The sequence below is a fragment of the Macaca fascicularis genome, chromosome 12 (assembly GCF_037993035.2).
Source record: "Macaca fascicularis isolate 582-1 chromosome 12, T2T-MFA8v1.1".
Classification (NCBI taxonomy): Eukaryota; Metazoa; Chordata; class Mammalia; order Primates; family Cercopithecidae; genus Macaca; species Macaca fascicularis.
In genome coordinates, this window is record NC_088386.1 from 135799562 (window position 1) to 135823421 (window position 23860).

Here is a 23860-nt window from a genome sequence, read left to right on the forward strand (position 1 = left end):
AACAAAATGAAGGCAGTAATAAAGATGTTCTTTGAAATCAATGAGAACAAAGATACAACATACCAGAATCTCTGGGACACATTTAAAGCAGTGTGTAGATGGAAATTTATAGCACTAAATGCCCACAAGAGAAACCTGGAAAGATCTAAAATTGACACCCTAACATCACAATTAAAAGAACTAGAGAAGCAAGAGCAAACACATTCAAAAGCTAGCAGAAGTCAAGAAGTAACTAAGATCAGAGCAGAACTGAAGGAGATAGAGACCCAAAAAAACCTCCAAAAAATCAAAGAATACAGGAGCTGTTTTTCTGAAAAGATCAACAAAATTGATAGACCACTAGCAAGACTAATAAAGAAGAAAAGAGAGAAGAATCAAATAGATGCAATAAAAAATGATAAAGGGGATATCACCACCGACCCCACAGAAATACAAACTACCATCAGAGAATACTATAAACACCTCTATGCAAATAAACTAGAAAACCTGGAAGAAATGGATAATTTCCTGAACACTTACACTCTCCCAAGACTAAACCAGGAAGAAGTTGAATCCCTGAATAGACCAATAGCAGGCTCTGAAATTGAGGCAATAATTAATAGCCTAACAACCAAAAAAAGTCCAGGATCAGACAGATTCACAGCTGAATTCTACCCAGAGGTACAAGGAGGAGCTGGTACCATTCCTTCTGAAACTATTCCCATCAATAGAAAAAAAGGGAATCCTCCATAACTTATTTTATGAGGCCAACATCATCCTGATACCAAAGCCTGGCAGAGACACAACAAAAAAAGAGAATTTTAGACCAATATCCCTGATGAACATCAATGCAAAAATCCTCAATAAAATACTGGCAAACCGAATCCAGCAGCACATCAAAAAGCTCATCTACCATGATCAAGTGGGCTTCATCCCTGGGATGCAAGGCTGGTTCAACATACACAAATCAATAAATGTAATGCAGTATATAAACAGAGCCAAAGACAAAAACCACACGATTATCTCAATAGATACAGAAAAGGTCTTTGACAAAATTCAACAGCCCTTCATGCTAAAAACTCTCAATACATTCGGTATTGAATGGAACATTTCTCAAAATAATAAGAGCTATTTATGACAAACCCACAGTCAATATCATACTGAATGGGCAAAAACTGGAAGCATTCCCTTTAAAAACTGGCACAAGACAGGGATGCCCTCTCTCACCACTCCTATTCAACATAGTGTTGGAAGTTCTGGCTAGGGCAATAAGGCAAGAGAAAGAAATAAAGGGTATTCAATTAGGAAAAGAAGAAGTCAAATTGTCCCTGTTTGCAGATGACATGATGGTATATTTAGAAAACCCCATCGTCTCAGCCCAAAATCTCCTTAAGCTGATAAGCAACTTCAGCAAAGTCTCAGGATACAAAAGTAATGTGCAAAAATCACAAGCATTCTTACACACCAGTAACAGACAAACAGAGAGCCAAATCATGAATGAACTCCCATTCACAATAGCTTCAAAGAGAATAAAATACCTAGGAATCCAACTTACAAGGGATGTAAAGGACCTCTTCAAGGAGAACTACAAACCACTGCTCAGTGAAATCAAAGAGGACACAAACAAATGGAAGAACATACCATGCTCATGGATAGGAAGAATCAATATTGTGAAAATGGCCATACTGCCCAAGGTAATTTATAGATTCAATGCCAACCCCATCAAGCTACCAATGACTTTCTTCACAGAACTGGAAAAAACTGCTTTAAAGTTCATATGGAACCAAAAAAGAGCCCGCATTGCCAAGAAAATCCTAAGTCAAAAGAACAAAGCTGGAGGCATCATGCTAACTGACTTCAAACTATACTACAAGGCTACAGTAACCAAAACAACATGGTACTGGTACCAAAACAGAGATATAGACCAATGGAACAGAACTGAGCCCTCAGAAATAATACCACCCATCTATAGCCATCTGATTTTTGACAAACCTGAGAAAAACAAGAAATGGGGAAAGGATTCCCTGTTTAATAAATAGTGCTGGGAAAATTGGCTAGCCATAAGTAAAAAGCTGAAACTGGATCCTCTCCTTACTCCTTATATGAAAATTAATTCAAGATGGATTAGAGACTTAAATGTTAGACCTAATACCATAAAAACCCTAGAAGAAAACCTAGGTAATACCATTCAGGACATAGGCATGGGCAAGGACTTCATGTCTAAAACACCAAAAGCAATGGCAACAAAAGCCAAAATTGACAAATGGGATCTAATTAAACTAAAGAGCTTCTGCACAGCAAAAGAAACTACCATCAGAGTGAACAGGCAACCTACAGAATGGGAGAAAATTTTTGCAATCTACTCATCTGACAAAGGGCTAATATCCAGAACCTTGTACAAATGTACAAGAAAAAAACAACCAACCCCATCAAAAAGTGGGCAAAGGATATGAACAGACATTTCTCAAAAGAAGACATTCATACAGCCAACAGACACATGAAAAAATGCTCGTCATCACTGGCCATCAGAGAAATGAAAATCAAAACCACAATGAGATACCATCTCACACCAGTTAGAATGGCAATCATTAAAAAGTCAAGAAACAACAGGTGCTGGAGAAGATGTGGAGAAATAGGAAAACTTTTACACTGTTGGTGGAATTGTAAACTAGTTCAACCATTGAGGAATACAGTATGGCGATTCCTCAAGGATCTAGAACTAGAAATACCATATGACCCAGCCATCCCAATACTGGGTATATACCCAAAGGATTATAAATCATGCTGCTATAAAGACACATGCACACGTATGTTTATTGCGGCACTATTCACAATAGCAAAGACTTGGAATCAACCCAAATGTCCATCAGTGACAGACTGGATTAAGAAAATGTGGCACATATACACCATGGAATAATATGCAGCCATAAAAAAAGGATGAGTTCGTGTCCTTTGTAGGGACATGGATGCAGCTGGAAACCATCATTCTCAGCAAACTGTCGCAAGAACAGAAAACCAAACACCGCATGTTCTCACTTATAGGTGGGAATTGAACAACGAGATCACCTGGACACGGGAAGGGGAACATCACACACCGGGGCCTATTGTGGGGAGCGGGGAAGGGGGAGGGATGGCATTGGGAGTTATACCTGATGTAAATGATGAGTTGATGGGTGCTGACGAGTTGATGGGTGCAGCACACCAACATGGCACATGTATACATATGTAACAAACCTGCATGTTGTGCACATGAACTTAAAGTATAATACAAAAAAAAGAAAAGAAAGTAAAAGGATGAAAAAACATATATTATGCAAACAGCACCACAAGAAAGTTAGAGTGGCTATACTAATATCAGACAAAATAGATTTTAAAACAATAGTGTTTCTAGGCATAAACAGTAACAATAAAAGGCTCAATCCATTAAGAAGATAGAACAATTATACACATATATGCACCTAACACTATACCACTAAAATACACAAAGCAAAAACTGACATGAATGAAGGGCAAATTAGACAATTCAACAATAATAGTTGGATATTTTATCCCCATTTCCAACAATAGATACAACAGCTAGGTAGAAGATAAACAAGGAAATAGATTTCAGTGGCACAATAAACCAACTAGATCTAGCAGACTTCAATATAACACTACACCCAACAACAGTATACATTCTTCCTGTGCGCACGTGGAACATTTTTTAGGAGAGAGTATATGTTAGGCCATAAACAAATCTCAATGAATTTTAAAGCATGGAAATAATAGTATATTCTGTGATCCTGATGGAAATGAAGTCAAGAATGTAAAGAAAACTTGTGAAACTTGCAAATACGTATTAATTAAACAAAACGCTTTTAAACAACTAAAGAGTAAAAGGATAAATCAAAAGGTAAATTATAAAAATACTTTGAGATAAATGAAAATGAAGACACAACATATCAAAACTGATGGGGTTCAAACAGTTAAAACAGTACTTAGAAAGAAATTTATAACTGACTATATTTAAAAAGTAGTAATAGCTCGAATTTTTCTAACATCTTAAGGCACTGGAAAAAGTACATACAAAAACCTATGGAAGCAATGGGAAGGAAATAATACAGACTAGACTGGGATTTAGTGAAATACAAAATTAAAAAATAATAGAAAAAAAAGATCAATGAAACCAAAACCAGTTTCCTTGCAAAGATTAACAAAAATTACAAACTTTTAGCTGGACTGACCAAAAAAAAAAAAAAAAGAGAGAGAGAGACTCAAACTGCTATAATCAGAAATATAAAGCAGACATATTACTACTGATCTGACAGAAATTAAAAGGATGTATAAAGGATGGCAAGAGTTGGCAAGGATGTAAAGAGACTGGAAACTTTACGATTGCTGGTGGAAATGGACCAAGGTGCTGCCACTTTAGAATATAGCATGGCACTTCCTCAAACACTTAAACAGAGAATTACCATATGATACAGAAATTTCACTCCTAGGTAAATACTCAGAGAAATGAGAACACGTCCATGCAGAAACTCATATATTAATGTTCATAGCAGCATTATTTATAACAGCCAAAGGCGGAAAAAGCCATGCCTCTCAGCCAATAAATGGATGAACAAAATGTGATCTACCCATATAATGGAGTGCTGTTTGGCCATGGAAAGGAAAGAACTACTAACACGACACGGATGAACCTTGATAACATCATGCTAAGTGAAAAAAATCCACTCCCAAAGACATATCCATGAGTAGATTAGCAGTTGCTTAGGTGAGGGGAGGGGAAGGGGAAAATAGTGAGGTTGATAACTAAAGGGCATAAGATTTCTTTTTGAGTGGATAAAATTTTCTAGAAATGGGTGATGGTTGCTGCTATGCTTTGAAAGTTTGCTCCACAATTCATGTTGAAAGTTAACTGCCAATGTAATGGTTTGGGCGGTGGGGCCTTTAAGAGGTGATTAGGCCATAAGCATGTCCCCTTATGGGTGAGTTTACTGCCTTAATAAAAGGTATTTCAGGAGTGAGCTCTCTCCTGGCTCTTTCACTCTTCTGCCATGTGAGGAACAGTGTTTCTCTCCTCTGGAAGACGCAGTGTTCAATGCACCATCCTGGAAATACAGAATGGGGCCCTCACCAAACATCAAGGCTGATAGCACCTTGAAACTGAACTTTCCAGCCTCCAGAACTGTGAACCGGTAAATTTCTGTCCATTGTACATTATCCAGCCTGTGGCATTTTGTTACAGCAGCACAAAAAGACGAAGACAGTTACATTTATTTCTGAATGTGTTAAGAACCATTGAGTTGGACACATAAACAAAACATACAAAAAGAGCCCTCACGCCTGTAATCCCAGCACTTCAGGAGGCTGAGGCTGGCAGATCACCTAAGATCAGGAGTTCGAGACCAGCATTACCAACATGGTGAAACCCCATCTCTACTAAAAATACAAAATTAGCTGGGTGTGGTGACGCATGCCTGTAATCCCAGCTACTCAAGAGGCTGAGGCAGAATAATTGCTTGAACCCGGAAGGCGGAGGTTGCAGTGAGCCAACGTCGCGCCACTGCACTCCAGCCTGGGCAACAAGAGTGAAACTCTGACTCAAAAAAAAAAAAAAAAAAAAAAAAGAGTTAGCCTAATGAGCACAGCAACACATAAATGGGAAAATAGCTTATGCCAGAAAAATATTTTTAAAGCTTATCGAGATTCCTACAATGAAACAGAGAATGGAAAGTAACTGTAGAAACATGAGATTAGCCTGGGTAGCAAACAATAAAACCCATCAGGTGCTAAGCATTGGCTGGAATTTGGCTCTGGAATTCTGATAACCCAAGCAAAGAGCAAAACATACCCAGCTCCATCTCACCCAAAGGCCGGATGATCCTGGCTTCACAGGACACCCATTTAAAGGTGAGCCCATTCACCCACCCCATTGAATGGATGGAATCCCACTAATGTCTGACCTGGCCTCCCACTGGACATGTGTGCCTGGCCCTGAACGCCTGCTGGAAGGATCCCAACCCTGACTCCTGACTTGTCTCACCTTCCTTAGGGTCAGAATCCTGCCCCTCAAACACTGAAAGTATAGTTTTCTCCAGTGAACTCTGGCAGGACAATCAGAGCCCCTACCTCTCGCACCATTAGCAGCAACTGGCAGAAATCCCCCCGTCCCACTCCGTCCCCACAGTGACCCATAAGGGCTCCTTCCCCAAGCAGGAGTGGGAAATGGAGGGATTTGGGCACCCGCCCTTCTCAGTAAGGGTTTGATCAGATGCACCTCACGCACTTGCTTAGATAACTTGTAGCAATTTCTGCAGCCTGTCTTGAGTTTATTTTGGCTCAAATCATCATATTAACTTGCAAATAATAGCAATGGAGAACACAGGCTTGGGCTGGGGCCAGTCCCCCACTGACGTCCCGACACAGGAAAAACAAGCCTTCGTCTCTCCTCCCAGGTCAAAAACATTAAAGCATGAGCAGATGGAATCCTAATAGGAGTCGTCAGTCGGAGCCTTTGGGGATTTGCTGACGGTGACATCCCAAGGTCAGGGGCAGGATCCAGGGTCCAGGAGAAGCTGTCTGTCCTGTGTTCCAAGCCAGCATGGGCTCTGCTGAAACAGACGGGAGGGCAAGACGGCTGCAGTCACAGCTGCCCTGGGCCTGGCTGCCCTCTCCAATGCGCTAGCGGACAGGGAGCAGGCGACGCAGACAGCCTGGAGAGAGTGCGGCCGCAGCTTCCCATTCGGAATATGAAAGGAGAGGCCTGATGCAGCTGCCTTCAGATGGATAGAGGCCAAAAAGATGGTCTTAGGACATAAAGCAAGACAAGTCACTTCCAATCGGGGTCATCCAACAGCCATGTCTACAAGAATTAATTTGTGAATTAAACAAATGTTACTGTTAGAAAAATGAACTGGAACAGAATGTTACGTTTGCATAAGAAGAATGGAAGAAAGGTGCACTTCTGTAGAAGATGGAGGAGTTGACACTGAGAACTAGCATGAGCCTTGTGATTTCAGTGAATCGTGGTAAAAAGGAGATGTTGGAATTCACTGAGAATGATGAAAAGGCTGTGGAAAGAGATGATAAGCTGACACCTGGGCAGCTGAAATACAGACAGTGGGTGAGCAGGATCATAGCTCTCATTTGGAGGAACAAGTGGATGTTGCATTACTTCTAAAATCACCTCGTGTTTAACAGCCGTGCCGAACCCCACTACATTTAAATAAAGCAGAGGGATGAAGCCATAGCAGAACTTTGGGGTATTTCTGCTCCTCTCTTGCTCCTGGTGCTCACAAGCAAACAGGTGGCTTGGCAAATGTGTCTGGGGACTGAGGCAGGAGAATCGCTTGAACCCGGGAGGCGGAGGTTGCAGTGAGTCGAGATGGCACCACTGCACTCCAGCCTGAACGACAAGAGTGAAACTCCATCCCGAAAAAAAGAAAAAAATATATATATTCCTGATCCATCACAATGTGTGGCCCCACAGTCAGCCCTCACATGAAGAAACTGATCAAATCAGGGTCCTTGGCGTAGGGTCCAGGACCCCCTTGCAACGATACACAAATATCAGTGTTGGAAACACTGGAATACAGCATTTCTTAGTACCATCTCCACAGGAAGCACAACTTCAGTTATTATTCAACATTCTCAATGGCCTCTGTGTACCTGAAAAACAAAGTTTGGCCAGGACAGATATTTTGTACTATGTTCTTCACTGTCCAGGTTGAAAGTTACAGGTTAAGACACAGACATTTCAGAGTAAAGTTGACCCACAGAAGTACAGTCCCGTGCCGCAAGATGGCGTTTGAGGCAACAAGAACCACGTATATGGTGGCAGTTCCATATAAGATCATAATATTTTTACTACACCTTTTCTATGTTGAGATATGTTTAGATACACAAATACTTAGCATTGTGTCACAACTACCTGTAGTATTCAGTACAGTCACACGCTGTACAGGTCTGCAGCAAGGAGCAAGAGGCTCCAGCATGCAGCCTAGGTGTGTAATAGGCTATACCACCTAGAGGAGCTGCAGGCACGCTCTATGATGTTTGTGTAAATATGAAATTGCCTAACAATGCATTTTGCAGAACATATTCTCATCATTAAGTGATGCATGACTATAGTTTTCTCATTCACTGCCCTTCCTGTGTGCTCCAACACTAAGCATCAATGCCTTCCAAACAAGGCTGCACCAGTTCAGACACCACCAAGACCTAGTGGCCCAGGATGGATGTCAGATGGTCAGGTGAGTGAAAGGATAAGCAGAGATAATTTCTAGATGGTCTCTAGAAATTCTGCTAAAATTGCTGTGGCTCAGATACATGACAGCACGGCTGTAGCCCCGTCATCGATTTTTCTCTCTGTAAACTCTTGGAATGTCTGGATTCCATCACAGGATACTTCTTCTCCAGTGCCCAGGGTGCTCTGCCTGAGTCATCCCTGCTAAGTTCTGCTAACGACCACCTTTCTCTAACAGTACCTGAAATCAACATTTTATAGAGTGTTGGGTTTGTGAGCAAGTTGGTAGCTAGAAGGAAGAAAAAAAATTCTTATGTTTCTGTTTTAAAAACATACCGAAGTCTCCTGACGCTTTAGGCCGTATGATGATGTATGGGCGAGGACTTTCGGTTGCATATAACCGAACGATCTGGGATCATTTCACAGAAAAGTGAATTTACACAGGGGATTCTGGGACAGGCTTACATACCAGGGCTGGCACGCAGACCAGAAACGGATGGAAGCAGGGAAGGGAGAATGCTGCTCTTGGTTTGAGGCCACGTCCTCGCTCTGTATCGCCTTCATCCGCTTCACCCACAGCCCACCTATGCCACACAGTAGACATGTCTTTAGTTCCACCACTCATGCAAAACATGACTTTTCTTTCTCAGCTTTGCTTCCAATTCCAAGGGGGAGACCATGGTTCTGGCAGAAACCAGTTGGCACAGTTGAGTCAGGTTTATCCCAGGAGGATTTGGTAAAGAGACTATCTACAAAAGTGTGGGCAGGGGGCAAGGAAACCACAGGGAACAGCATCATTTCTTGAGGCCAGCAACGGTGAGGCTGTTAGCCCCCCTCACCTAGAGGACCGAGAGCAGAGAGCCTGGCCCTGAACCCCTACATGGAGAGGCTGCCTTGGGGAGCCGTGACCCTCATGGGGTTGTAGCCAGCAAAAGGAAACTAGCTGGGATGAAGCCAGGAGTGAGTCCCCTGCCCTGGCAGTACTCTCTGCCCCTCTGATCCCCTGCTGAGATTCCCACCAGGCAAACCCAAAAGGAAGCCAGGGCAGGGGGTGGGCTGATGCAGCTCAATCAGGCCAGCGCAGCGCAGGGTGCAGAGCGCAGAGCACAGAGCACAGTAGAGAACCGGATCATGATCTGCAGGGAGGACCGGAAGTATGTGCACAGAAGGGCTCTGAATGGCCCAGCATGGACCATGTGCCCACCTCTGAGCCAATCAGAGAGACTGGGGGAGGAGTCTGTGCCAATATGGCAGCCGTGCCATGAATGTGGCTGTTGGGATGTGTCTTAGTCCATCTGTGTTGTTGTAACAAAATATTGCAGACTAGATAGATTATTAAAAAATAGAACTTTATTTTTCACAGTTCTGGAGGTAGGAAGTCCAAGATCAGGGTAGGTCTGGTGTCTGGTGAGGGCTGCTCTCTGCAGCCTTATTGCTGCATCCTCCAGAGGGGAGAACTGCTGTGTCCCCACGTGGCAGACGAGATGGAAGGGGTGGAAGTGCCCCACTCAAGCCCCTCCGTAAGGCACTAATCCATTCATGAGGACCTGATCACCTCCTAAAGGTCCCACTTCTTAACACTGTTGCATTGGGGGTTAAGTTTCAACACGAATTTTGAGGGGACACACATCATTCAAACCACAGCAGTGAGGGTAGGGGCACTGCAGGGAAGGTGCCTAAAGTCAGGTGGTCCTTAGCTCCACCATCCCAGCTTCACTCCAACTCCCTGCCTCCCATCCTCAGCTCTAACCCGGCCTCATTCCTTCTCCCTGCCTCCCGTCCTCAGCTCCATCATCCCAGGCTCACTCCTCCCTGCCTCCTGTCCTCAGCTCCATTCCAGCCTCATTCATTCTCCCTGCCTCCCATCCTCAGCTCCATCATCCCATCCTCATTCCTTCTCCCTGCCTCCTTTCCTCAGCTCCACCATCCCAGCCTCACTTCCTCTCCCTGCCTCCCATCTTCAGCTCCACCGTCCCAGCCTCACTTCCTCTCCCTGCCTCCTGTCCTCAGCTCCATCATCCCAGCCTCATTCCTTCTCCCCGCCTCCCTTCCTCAGCTCCATGCCAGCCTCATTCCTTCTCCCTGCCTCCCGTCCTAAGCTCCATCATCCCAGCCTCATTCCTTCTCCCTGCCTCCCTTTCTCAGCTCCATCCCAGCCTCATTCCTTCTCCCTGCCTCCCTTCCTCAGCTCCATCCCAGGCTCATTCCTTCTCCCTGCCTCCCTTCCTCAGCTCCATCCCATCCTCATTCCTTCTTCCTGCCTCCTGTCCTCAGCTCCATCATCCCAGCCTCATTCCTTCTCCCCGCCTCCCTTCCTCAGTTCCATCCCAGCCTCATTCCTTCTCCCTGCCTCCCGTCCTCTGCTTCCACCTCTTCCCCAAGATGAGAGCCTTGCAAGTTTCCTGCCACCTCCTCTGGATCTCCCTCTCATCAGTCCCAACACTAGATCTGTCAGTAAGATCTGTTTCCTCTGCCTCCTCCACAGCTCTCCTGCCTGGGTCCTCTTCCTTGTCCCAGTGGGCCATTTCAGGACTTGGCCCTCTTGTTCTCTGCCTTCTTGCTCTGTCAACAACCCCCATCCCAGCTTCTACTGCCATGCCCGCTCCTGCATTCCTCAGACTCTGTGGCTGTCCCTTCTCACCTTCTCTATGGAGTCCCCTTTTCTCCCTCACCAACATTCTCTCCTTGACCCTCGCCTCTTCTCCCACCATAGCTCTCTTTTGATAATGTCACATCTTTTTTGTGGCTGAAGTATATGAGCCACCAACTCCCGAATCAGGAGCCCTCTTCCGTGATGAATATGGCTACAGGCATGATCCTGAGGCACCTCAAATTTAGCCGGTCCCAAGTGGAACATGAAGTCTCCTCCCACAACCCTGACCCCTTCTCTCTAGGAAGCAGCTAGGGTAAAGACACCCCATTCACCCAGTCGCCCAAACTATAAACCCAGAACCCAGTTTCTCTGCCTCTCCTTCACCCCTACATCCATCTTAGCCCGACACTGGACACTGGCTTTCAGTGCCCTGTAGAGAAGAATCTTGCCTTCACCCTCTCTCCCTTATCCCCACCATCCATCACTGACCCAGTCCACATCACATCCTCCCTCTCCAGGATGCCTGCCTGGCCTCTGCCCCAGCTCACTCTCCTATTCCAAGGCACTTAGGAGTCTTCTCCATGCACAGACCATACTGAGAACAGGGAGCCCAGTGGAGAACTGAGTAGGTTGACCCATCTGTGCTCCTGGTCTGCTGGGACGGACCTAGAGACGAAGAGGGCAGTGACCGCAGAGCATATGAGTGAGGAGGGGAGCCCGAGCTCTGCAGGTGCAGGTGCAGGTACAGGTGGGGCTTTACTCCACACTCATAGGTTCTGGAGCCAGGCCAGCAACTTCATTTGTGATAGGTGGGGGGAGAACTTGCAAAATGAAAACACACAGTCCCTTGTTCACAAAACAGGGAAAACTGCTCTTAACGGTGTTAAAATTTTTTTTTCATTTTCCTCTGTTCCCTCTAATGATTTACCATGGTTATTTGCTACTTAAGGTCATCCTAAATAAAGAAAATTTCAATTTTCATTTTTTAGCTGAATTTTACTGTTCATTTTATATTGTGCAATGTCAGTTTTAAATACAAATATAAGAGCATTAGGTCCCCATGCAGAAACACAGAGATTACACGATTCCTATTTTGTAGCTCAAACATGTATGCATATTTGATTTTTATCCAAACAGTGGAAATGCTGTGCAAAACTAAATCAAGGATTTTGATTTCACTTCTTGATACTGGCCGTGCTACTGCCTTCTTCACACTGCCTTCAGCTTACTGGTGAATATGGAAGAACTGAAAGAAGTAACTGTGGCTTTTCCTGTCTTCCCCCTTTCCATCCATGCATTGCTTTCACTGTAAGTGCTTGGCTAATACAGGAAAGTAGAATGAGTAAGAAAAAGTACAATAGGGTCCTTGGTTGTTGGTGTTATTCACAAGGCCACTGCCTTCTTTCTGTGTTTGAAGTGGACCTCACGTGGAAAGCGTGGCTTTCCCACAGACTCAGTGGCAGACACACACAATGACCTGTTCCTGGCCTCGAGTCTTGCTGGTCTCCCGTGCATCCTGGGGTCACTGGAATTCTGCACTCACGGTGTCACCAATGCCACGTGTGAATGGACAGGCAAGGAGTGGCGGACATGCATATCGTGCAAATCTCCTGTGCTCCTGCCCCTGCTGTGCAGTCCTTCCAAAACACAAGTTCAAAGGTAAAGTTATCAAGATACAAGGCAGACCTGACCGAGCATTAAGCCCAGCACAGAGCCCTTCTAAATGCTGGGCCCCATGAGATTGCACACCTGTGAAGCTTGCAGTCCCCTTGTCTTAACTGCAATTGACAGGAAATTCAAGGGTAGAGAAGCATGTTAAACACCACCACAAGGACACGGCAAATCCAGGGTGGGGGGCACGGCAGCCAATGACCCAGACACTGCAACCAGCCAGGGGGGGCACAGAAGGGAGGAAAGAGGCTGAAACAGGCTCCATTGAAGGAAATGAGAACTTGTTTGGCTCTTGATTTAAACAAACCAACTGTAAAAATACATCTCTGGATAATTAGGGGAACTTGGATATGAACTTGTATTTGATGCTATAGAGGTAAAGGAAGTCTTCTTAGTTTAGTTAGGAGTGAAGGGCAGTCGTATGTGTCGTGGTTACGTGGGGAAAAGGCCCGATCCGCGAAAGATGCAGATGAAGTCATCTGTAAGTCAAATAACAAGATGTTTGGGATTTGACGTCTTTTAGAAAAAAACAGCAGGCGAATAGTTGGCACAAGATTGGCAAACTATTGAAAATGCGTGAATCCGAGAGGTTCATCATTTTATTCTACTTTTTAAACAGTTTTTTAAACGTTCTATAACAGAAAGACGGAAAATTACGTATGTGTGTGTAGGGGGGTGTGTGTACTTATTGATTATGTATTCCTTAAACAAGTATTTTCTTTTAGTTTATAAGGAATTATATTTTCAACACTGAATTAATTACCCTGTTTTGCAATAAATTAGTAAGCAGTTAATGAAGAATGAACTATGATCCACTGTGGCATGGAACTTCGGCATGGAAATCACTTTTTATCTCAACTTCGTATCCCTTCTTTTCACTTCTTCAAGCAACGTGGACAGTTTCCCAGCACATAAGGCACACTATAATGTTCTTTCTTGAAGATGTAACTCTATACGTTTCAGTAGCTAATTATTCAAGTTTTTACTTAGTAAAAATTCAAGAAAAATCCTATTTTATTAGAAATTCTATCACTAAAATTATATGTGATAAATTGATTCTTCCCATGACTCTTTAGGGAAAAAATACATTTTTAGCTCATACTTTTTATTAAAGTGAAAGAAAAAAATTAACATGCACATACAACACACATGTAAATTAGAGACAAGTTTAGACACAGGAGTAGATTGGATTTGCCTAAATATGGCCTCAGATTAATAAAACCAAAGGGGAAAAGTTGACTATTTTTGTTGTTGTTATTGACAAGTATCCGTTATATTTTGAAAAGCATCCATACTTGATGAAGTGCTGGAGGGCCGGAGAGCAACCCAGGCTTTCGGATTCCAGGCTAGCAGCTTCCCTCTGGATTCAATCCCTCTCCTGGGCCCTCCTCCTCCTCCTCCACTTCTTACCTAACTGCCTGTCCTCAGGCCTAAAGCCACCACACCCTGCTGTTGGGAGGCCCTGAAGACTGATGGCCACCCTGGAGGTCACTCAGCCCCCAGAGACTGCAGCACCCAGGCCGGTAGTGGGAGTGAGCCAGGTTCACCCCTCCCTCTGCCACCCCAGCCTCAGCTCCAGAAGCACGCACATCCCCTGTGGCACACAGACCCTTCCTGCATCCCTTCAGTTCCCTCCTGGGATTCCTCTTCCTTTCATCAGCAGGACACTGGGAGAAGGAACCATCCCTACCAAGAAAACTGGAAAGGCTTCAGTATCTGGCTAAGCTGGAATACAGAGCCAGGCTGCCTGCTCTGTGAGAAAACGGAAATGCAGGAACCAGCTGGGCCACAGCTCACAGAAGAAGCAAGGACTATTCCGAACCACCCAAGGCCCAGCTCACAAATGGAATAAGGACTATTCCGAACCACCCAGGGCCCAGCTCACAAATGGAATAAGGACTGTCAGGGTTATGCAGTCATGGGCATTTCTCCTCCACTTCCAAATACTCTGCAATGAAATCACGATGTTCATACCAAGGAAGTGATAAAAATGAAAGACAGTGTTACTCTGAAGTCTACAGTGACATTTCCTATAGCACCTAGAAAGCCAAGTCTCTTACAGCGCTCAGGAGGTGCTCAGACTGCACCTGGGGCTGTTTGGAGGAGGCGTTGCCCCTGCCTGCCAGCCTCCAGAGTCAGGAAGGGTGGCCCTGAGGGAGCTGCCTATATACACTCTGCTCTTTTCGCCAGCCCCCGGCCCACGACTGATTCCAGGACTGGGAGCTGATGCTGTATTTACGAGCTTTGCTCCTGGTGAGGTTGAACCCTGGGGCTTCCAACCTCAAAAGAGTTCAGACCCTAGAGGGCACCAGCAGCAGGCAAGGAACACCTCTCCTTCCTACCTTTGCACTGGTGAGCATGTGGGTATATCCTGTGATTGCAGGTTCCTGCTAGTTAGTGCCACTTCCTCACAGGCGAGGTGAGAAGAGCAAGATGCAGGTGTCAAGTCTGCATCATCTTGGAAACCACGTTCATGAGTGCACAACCAAGTCCTACACAGATGGGGCAAGGACCACAGAAGAACAATAGTCATCATATGAAAGCACAGCAAATATGTTTCTGAGTTTATAGCACGCCAGGCCTGTCTCCTTCTCTCCACATGTAAAGGGGTGTGAAGGAGGGGTGCCACGGAAGGATGTGATGGAGGGTGTGGAGGGGTGGGATGTAGGTGTGATGGAGGGGTGTGATAGAGGGGTGTGAAGGGGTGTGATGGAGGGGTGTGATGGAGGGGTGTGGAAGGGTATAATGGAGGGGTGTGATGGAGGGATGTGATAGAGGGGTGTGGAGGGGTGTGATGGAGGGGTATGGAGGGGTGTGGAAGGGTGTAATGAAGGGGTGTGATGGAGGGATGTGATAGAGGGGTGTGGAGGGATGTGATGGAGGGATGTGGAGGGGTGTGATGGAGGGGTGTGGAGGGGTGTGAATCGAGGGGTGTGGAGGGGTGTGATGGAGGGTTGTGGAAGGGTGTTATGGAGGGGTGTGATGGAGGGGTGTGATGGAGGGGTGTGGCAGGGTGTGAGGGAGGGGTGTGATGGAGGAATGTGGAGGGTTGTGATTGAGGGGTGTAATGGAGGGGAGTCATGGAGGGGTGTAAAGGAGGGGTGTGATGGAGGGCGCTGATGGAGGAGTGTGATGGAGGGGTGTGGAGGGGTGTGGCAGGGTGTGATGGAAAGGTATGATGGAGAGGTGTGATGGAGGGGTGTGATGGAGGGGTGTGATGGAGTCATGGAGGGATGTGATAGGTGTGATGGAGGGGTGTGATGGAGGGGTGTGATCTAGGGGTGCGATGGAGGGGTGTGATAAGGAGTGTGATGGAGGAGTGTGATGGAGGGGTATGGAGGGGTATGGCAGGATGTGATGGAGAGGTATGATGGAGAGGTGTGATGGAGGGGTGTGATGGAGGAATGTGGAGGGTTATGATGGAGGGGAGTCATGGAGGGGTGTGATGGAAGGGTATGATGGAGGGGTGTGATGGAGGGGCGTGATGGAGTCATGGAGGGGTATGATGGAGGAGTGTGATGGAGGGGTGTGATCGAGGGGTATGATGGAGGGGTATGAGGGTCCCTTCCACAATTGTCAGGATGAAACAGAAAACTGCACACTAGAGCTTCCAGGCGAGGTACCTGGAAAATGGTTGATAGTTATTTTTATTCTAGGCAAAACAAGTCTCCAACTCAACGAAGTCAGTTAGTAAGTAAGGCAGGTGGACATCAGAGCCAAAGCAATGAGACACTGGGCCACCCTGCACATCCCTGAGGGTAGAGAAGCTCCCAGGCCTCAATGCAACACTTAAGGGAGTGAGAAGCTGAATGGACAATGTCCAGCCCAGATGTAAAAGCAGAATTCCATGACCTGCAGCATCCACCACACAAAACCCATTATCATCCACAGTCACCAGCCCAGAAAGCCCACCAATCATCCACAGTCAGTAGGCTGGGAAGCCCGCCCATCATACAAAGTCATTAACCTGGGAAGACCACCCATTATCTACAGTTACCAGCCTGAAAAGCCCACCAATAATCCACAGGCACCAGCCCAGAAAGCCCATCCATCATCCACAGGTGCCAACCCGGAAAGCCAACCCATCTTCTGCAGTCACCAGCCCGGGAAGTCCACACATTATCCACAGTCACCAGCCTAAGAAGTTCACCCATCATCTACAGTCACCAGCCTGGGAAGCACACTCATCATCTATGGTCGCCAGACTAGGAAGCACACCCATCATCCACAGTCACTAGCTCAAGAAACTCAACCATAATCCACAGTTGCCAGGCCAAAAAGCCCACCTATCATCCACAGTCACCAGCCCAAGGAGCCCATCCATCATCTACAATAACAGCCTGTGAAGTGCACCCATCACCTACAGTCTCCAGCCTAGAAAGCCCATCCATCATACACAATCACCAGCCCGAAAAGCCCATTCATCATCTACAGTCAACAGCTCGGGAAGCCCACCCATCATCTACAGTCACCAGCTTAGGAAGCCCACCGATCACTCACATTTACCAGCCTGGGAAGCCCACAGATTATCTACAGTCACCAGCCAAGGAAATCCACCCATCACTCACAGTCACCAGCCCACTAAGCCCACCCAATATCTATAGTCACCAGCCTATGAAGCACCTGCATCATCTACAGTCTCCAGCTAAGGAACCCACCCATCATCCACAGTCACCTGACTATGAAGCCCACCTATTATCTGCAGTCACCAACCTGGGAAGCCCACCGTCATCTACAGTCACCAGTCCATGAAGCCCACCAATCATTCACATGCACCAGTCAAGGAAGACCACCCATGATCTAATGTCTCCAGCCCAGGAATCCCAACCATTGTCTACAGTGACCAGCACCTGAAGTACAACCAGTATCCACAGTCACCAGCCCGGGAAGCCCACCCATCAACTACATTCACCAGCCTGGGAAGCCCACCAATAATCCAGTCACCAGCCCAGGAGGCCCACATATCATCCACAGTCACCAGCCTATGAAGCCCGCTGATCATTCACAGTTACCAGCCCAAGATGCCCACCCATCATCCAGTCTCCAGCCTGGAAAGCCTTCCCATCATCTACAGTAACCAGCCCAGAAAACCTACCCATCATCCACAGTCACCAGCTCTAAAAGCCCACCCATTATCTACAGTCTCCAGCCCAGGATGCCCACCCATCATCCACAGTCAGCAGCCTACGAAACCCACTCATCATCTACAGTCACCAACTCAGGAAGCCCAACAATCTTCTAGTCACTATCTCAGGAAGCCATCATCTGAAATCATTAGCTGAGAAAGCTCATCATCATCCAGTCACTAGGCCGGTAAGCCTACCTATCATCCATAGTTGCCAGCCCAAAAAGCTCACCTATCTTCCACAGTCACCAACACAGAAAACCCGACCATCATCCAGTCACCAGCCCGAGAGGCCAACCCCTTATCTACAGTAAAAAGCCCAGGAAGCCCACTCATCATGTATAGTAAAGAGTTTGGAAATCCCACCGATCACCTACATTAACCTACCTCAGAAGCCCACTCATCATTGAAAGTTAGTAGCTCCAGAAGCCCACACATCCTCCACAGTTGCCAGCCCAGGAATCCCACCCATCATCCACAATCACTAGCTTGAAAAGCTCAACCAGCATCTACAGTCACCAGTCAGGGAAGCCTACCAATAATTCACAGTCCATGGTCACCAGCATGGGAAGCCACTCATCATCTACAGTCATCAGCCCGGGTAGCCCACTCATCATCTAGAGCCAACAGTCCTAAAAGCCCACCCATCATCTACAGTCACTAGCTTGGGAAGCTCAACGATCATCTACAGTCAGCAGCTCAGGAAACCCACCCAACATCTTCAGTAACTAGCCCAAAAAGCCCACCCATCATTGATGTCACCAGCTCAGAAATCCCACCCACCATCTACAGTAGCCAGCCCAAAACACACACCCATCATCTACAGTCCAGGAAGCCTACCCATCATCCACAGTCACCAGAATAAAAAGCTCACCCATCATTTACAATCACCAGCCCAGGAAGCCCACCCATCATCTACAGTCTCCACAGGAAGCCCACTGACCATCAACAGATCTCAGGCGAAGGTAATCTGGTGACACCGTTTAGTGGCAGGGTGGTTCCTGAGGCAACTAAAGCACCCGGAGCTGCAGTCTAGACCCAAAGGGGCCCTGAGAGCCCGTCGTTGGAAACAGCCGGGATTCCTGTGGAAGGGGGCGGGGCTCCTGCTCCCCTGAATGCAGATTTGACTCGATTTTAATTAAAGCAAAGAGACAGCATGAGCCCAGCCAGTATTTGGGCTGCAGTTGTGGCCATTTCACCCAATCCACACAACACCCTTTCAGGTCGGGCCCCACCCCTCCTCCTCTCGTCCCCTTCGCCTGGCCTCCTGTAGTTTTGTGTTCCTGGAGTGACCCCATGCGCTCAGGACAGCCTGGGCTCCTGGGATGGGCAGACGCCCCCATCATCCAGGGCGTCTGGACCCTGTGCTGCCCCTCTGTTACCATTGCCCACCCCTGGTTCTCTGCAGCTCTGAGGCTGTTTCACAGACTTGGAAACGGAGGCCCGGAGCTCACACAGGCAGTGAGTGGCTGTGGTGGAAATCAAGAGCGTGTTCTTGTCTGACCCAGCTCACCTCACCTCTGCTTGGTCAGGTCACCCGGAGGCACTGAGGCTTCCCAGGGTCACAGCTGGACACGACACAGGGCAGCTGGTGAGACACGCGCTCCTTCCCCACTAAGGAACATTTCTCTAGCAAACCATTTCTCATGAGTGCTTCGGACCTTAAATCACCTTTCAGGAACGTGGCCACAGACCACCAGCATGGTGGGCTTGTGTGTTACATTGAGCACAGGGCGAGGAGGGCTCCTTCTGCATTTTACTTGGAGGTGACCAGGAGGGCCTTGGCCACCTCAGCCCTGCCAACCTGCAGTCACGGTGGACGGAATCATCCCACAGCCCCTTCCCTCCCTGGGCTGCTCTGTGTGTCCCAGGACAGGGCAGCTCCAGATGCTCCTGGAGTGAGGCTCTGGGTGCAAGTCTGTTTTTCTGTAAGGCCAGACAGAAGGCGTGAGCATGCCCGACAAACAAGGCTGGACGCTGCCCTGTGGAAAAGGGGAAAAGAGATCATCTGGAAGCATTTTATAAGGAAAAGAATGTAAATTATACCTATTATATGTATATTCAGAAAATCTTTGCAGTTTGGAAAATGCGTCCTGGCTCTGCCATTTCTTCCCATTTCCTGCAATTTCCTTCCCCATTGTCAAGATTCTAAAAGCCAGTCTCTCCCCTTCTCACAGATGGGTCCTTTTTAGTTGGCAGCTGCCGGCTTCTAACCAGGCCCTGCTGGAACAGACTCACTTTGGGCTGAGAGTGGCGTAGGGAAGATCCCGCAGCTCTTAGATGCAGGGGAGAACTTTGTGTCATTGAGATCAGGTGGGGCAGGGCCGCCTGGCCTCAGGGCTGCAGAGAACCAGGGGCGGGCAACGGTAACAGAGGGGCAGCACGGGGTCCAGACGCCCTGGATGATGGGGGCGTCTGCCCATCCCAGGGAGCCCAGGCTGTCCTGAGCGCATGGGGTCACTCCAGGAACACAAAACTACAGGAGGCCAGGCAAAGGGGGCAAGAGGAGGAGGGGTGGGGTCCTATCTCAGAGAAATCCAGGCTTTAGAGAAAGTGGCAGTGCACCCCAGAGATGGCCACACATACATACACAGACACACACATATATACACACACACAGAACACACACATACACAGACACACACAAATATACAGATGCACAGAGACACACTGATACACAAACATACACACACAGAACACACACATACATACTCAGACACACACTAATATACAGATACACACAGACACAGAGATACACACACATACACACACACAGAATACACACACAGACACACAAATATGCGGATACACACAGAGAGACACAGAGATACACACAGAGAACACACACATACACAGACACACACAAATATAGAGACACAGAGAGACACATAGAGATACACAAACTACACACACACGCACAGAACACACACATACACAGACACACACACATATACAGATGCACAGAGACACACAGAGATACACAAACATACACATAACACACACATACATACTCAGACACACACTAATATACAGATACACAGACACAGAGATACACACACATACACACACAATACACACATACACAGACACACAAATATACAGACACAGAGATACACACACATACACACACACACAATACACACATACACAGACACACAGATATACAGACACAGAGATACACACACATACACACACACAGAACACACACATACACAGACACACACAGAGAGACACAGAGATACACACACAAACATACACACACATGCACACACAGCACACATACACAGACACACACAAATATACAGATACACACAGAGAGACACAGCGATACACACACACACACACAGAACACACACATACACAGACACATACAAATATACAGACACACAGAGACACCCAGAGATACACACACATACACACACATAATACACACACAGACAGACAAATATACAGACAGAGAGACACAGAGATACACACATACAGAACACACACATACACAGACACACACAAATATACAGACGCACAGAGACACAGAGAGATAAACATACACACACACAGAACACACACAGACATACTCAGACACACACAAATATACAGATACACACAGAGAGCCACAAAGATACACACACATACACATACATATACAGACACAAATATACAGACACACAGACACAAAGATACACATACAAACACACATACACAGAACACACATATACACAGACACACAAATATACAGACACACACAGAGATACACATACACACACACAGAACACACACATACACACACAGACATGCAGATACACACACACACTGACACACATATACACACAGAGACACACACACAGATGCACACAGATACAGCCAGACACACACAGAGATACGCACACACAGATATACACACAGACACAGACACAGCCAGACACACACAGACACACACACATACAGATACAGATGCACACACACACACAGACACAGACACAGCCAGACACACACAGACACACACACACAGACACAGACACAGCCAGACACACACAGACACACACACATACAGATACAGATGCACACACACACACAGACACAGACACAGCCAGACACACACAGACACACACACACAGACACAGACACAGCCAGACACACACAGACACACACACATACAGATACAGATGCACACACACACACACACACACACACACACACAGATACAGCCAGACACACACAGAGATACGCACACACAGATACACACACAGACACAGACACAGCCAGACACACACAGACACACACACATACAGATACAGATGCACACACACACACAGACACAGACACAGCCAGACACACACAGACACACACACACAGACACAGACACAGCCAGACACACACAGAAACACAGAGATGCACCACACTGAAACCTGCAGGAGGAGCTCAAATGCCCGTCACAGGCTGAACTCAGTTCCCTGACACTTCAAGATCCAGCAAAGACCACGTCCTCATCTGCATATGTGGCTAACAAAATACCAACGCTGCACAAGTGACAAAGAGCAAACAATTATTTCCTCCCCATTCCAGAGGCTGAGAAGTCCAGGGTCCAGGCACCAGCAGGTTTGGTGTCTGCGAGGGCCGCTCTCTGCTCCCAGGATGGTGCCTTGTGCTGTGACCTCTGGGGTGGAAGGTTAGGGGCAGGCGTGGGACAGGTGCTGTGTGAGCCTCCTTCACGAGAGCCTCGATCCCCTCAGGAGGAGCAGTCCTCATGGCCTCACTAGCTCTTGGTGGCCCCACCTCTTTGCACCATCCCCTTGGCCAAGAGGTCTCAACCCCTGGGGTCAGACTCAGACTTGATGCCCAAGATCTGACCAGGAGCCACGGGGTGTTGGCACTGTCCCAGGCTCTGGTGTTACAGGGCAGACATGAAACACTGTGGATATAACACTGTCTCCAGTGTGCTCACACCCAGAGAGACACACACACCTGTCACAGTCCCCAGCCAGAGCAAGGCTCTGAGCACATCCAGGCAGGAAATTGTCCTGGGAGTAGGGTCTCAGGTTAGGCCAGGGAGGGGCTGACACTGAGCACTGAGGAAGGGAAGGGTCCAGGTGGCCAGGGTGAGGTGGGAAATTAAAGAAATAAAGAGAAATAAAACTAAAAAGAGAAAGAAATAGGCTTTCCTGTATTAGACTGACTCATCCCAAAGGCAGTAGCAGGCAAGGCCCAAACCCAGGAAAAGTCTTGATAAACACCATTGAAGAAGCTAGGACAAAAAGGAATGTGCTCTGAAGACTCTCCCAGCACTCCCTCAACGTAGGGAGGAGAAAACCAAATGCTCCTGTCTCTTATGGTGTGAGTTTATAGATTCCCGTTCTCTGTAACTAGTAACTTCAAGCACTCTGTTTTACCTAAGCAGTGGGGGAAAGATCATAAACTGTCTGGGCAGGCCTGAGATACAGCGACCTGGACACCACAGTGAAGGTCATGGAATAAGCCATGCTAGGCACGAGAGAAAAACCTAGATAACAGACATCTGGGTTGCATAGCAACCGTCATGTGTAATCCTGAGTTATGAACCTGTCACAGTTTGATTAATGGTTCTGCCTCTGTATCCTTGCTTTCACACCACTGTAACTGTAAGCCTGCTTCAAGCTAGCCCACCCCCTTGTTGAAGTGTGTATAAAAGTCAAGTGCTGTCTTTGTTCTAGGCCCGGTTTTCCGGATGTTAAAGTCCGCTGGGTCTGAGTGCACTCAATAAAGATCCTCCTGCTTTACCCCAAGGTCTCTCTCGTCCTCCTGATTCCCACAACACAGCCCCTTGGGGAAGAGGGCAGCCATGGCGGGTCCCAGTGAGATGTGAGCCCTGCAGAGGTTTCAGCAGAGGAGCAGCCCCAGCCCTGGGCTGCAGGAATGGGAGGCACAGGGCCGGTCATGGTGGGGCAGCAGCCCAGCAGCCCCGGACTCCAGGTGGGGAGAGGAGGCCTGGGCTCTCCAGCTGGGCCTGCTCCTGGTCCACAGGGAAAGGGTCTCTGCCTCTGCTGCCGGGGCCTGAAGTATGGGGTCTCCGCCCTCCTCGGACCTGCTCGGGGGCCTGAGGGACCCTCTGCATCAAGGAGGGTGCCACAGATGGACCATGCATGCTCTGGCACATGGCCAGCACCTGCCATGTTGCCAGGAAAACCCATCAGTGGGTATTCTCCACTGAGGTCCCACAGCCCCCGGCAGCAACAGGCCAGGGAGGCCCTCGCCAAGGAGGACTGGACACAGGATGCACACACACCCC

General features: G+C 47.3%; 1 protein-coding gene across 2 annotated transcripts in view; it reads right to left on the reverse strand.

Moving 5' to 3' along the window:
- NDUFA10 (NADH:ubiquinone oxidoreductase subunit A10) overlaps positions 1-23860 on the reverse strand; it is a 153451-nt gene that overhangs the window by 20126 nt on the left and 109465 nt on the right. The window contains exon 10 of one of the 2 annotated variants that reach the window (XM_065526373.2): positions 11778-12952. The exons of the other annotated variant lie outside the window; for it this stretch is intronic. Within the exon in view, the coding sequence (XP_065382445.1) occupies positions 12842-12952 (111 nt within the window). The 3' untranslated portion in view covers positions 11778-12841. Of the gene's footprint in view, positions 1-11777; positions 12953-23860 lie in introns of those variants that run through there. 2 annotated transcript variants of the gene reach the window in all.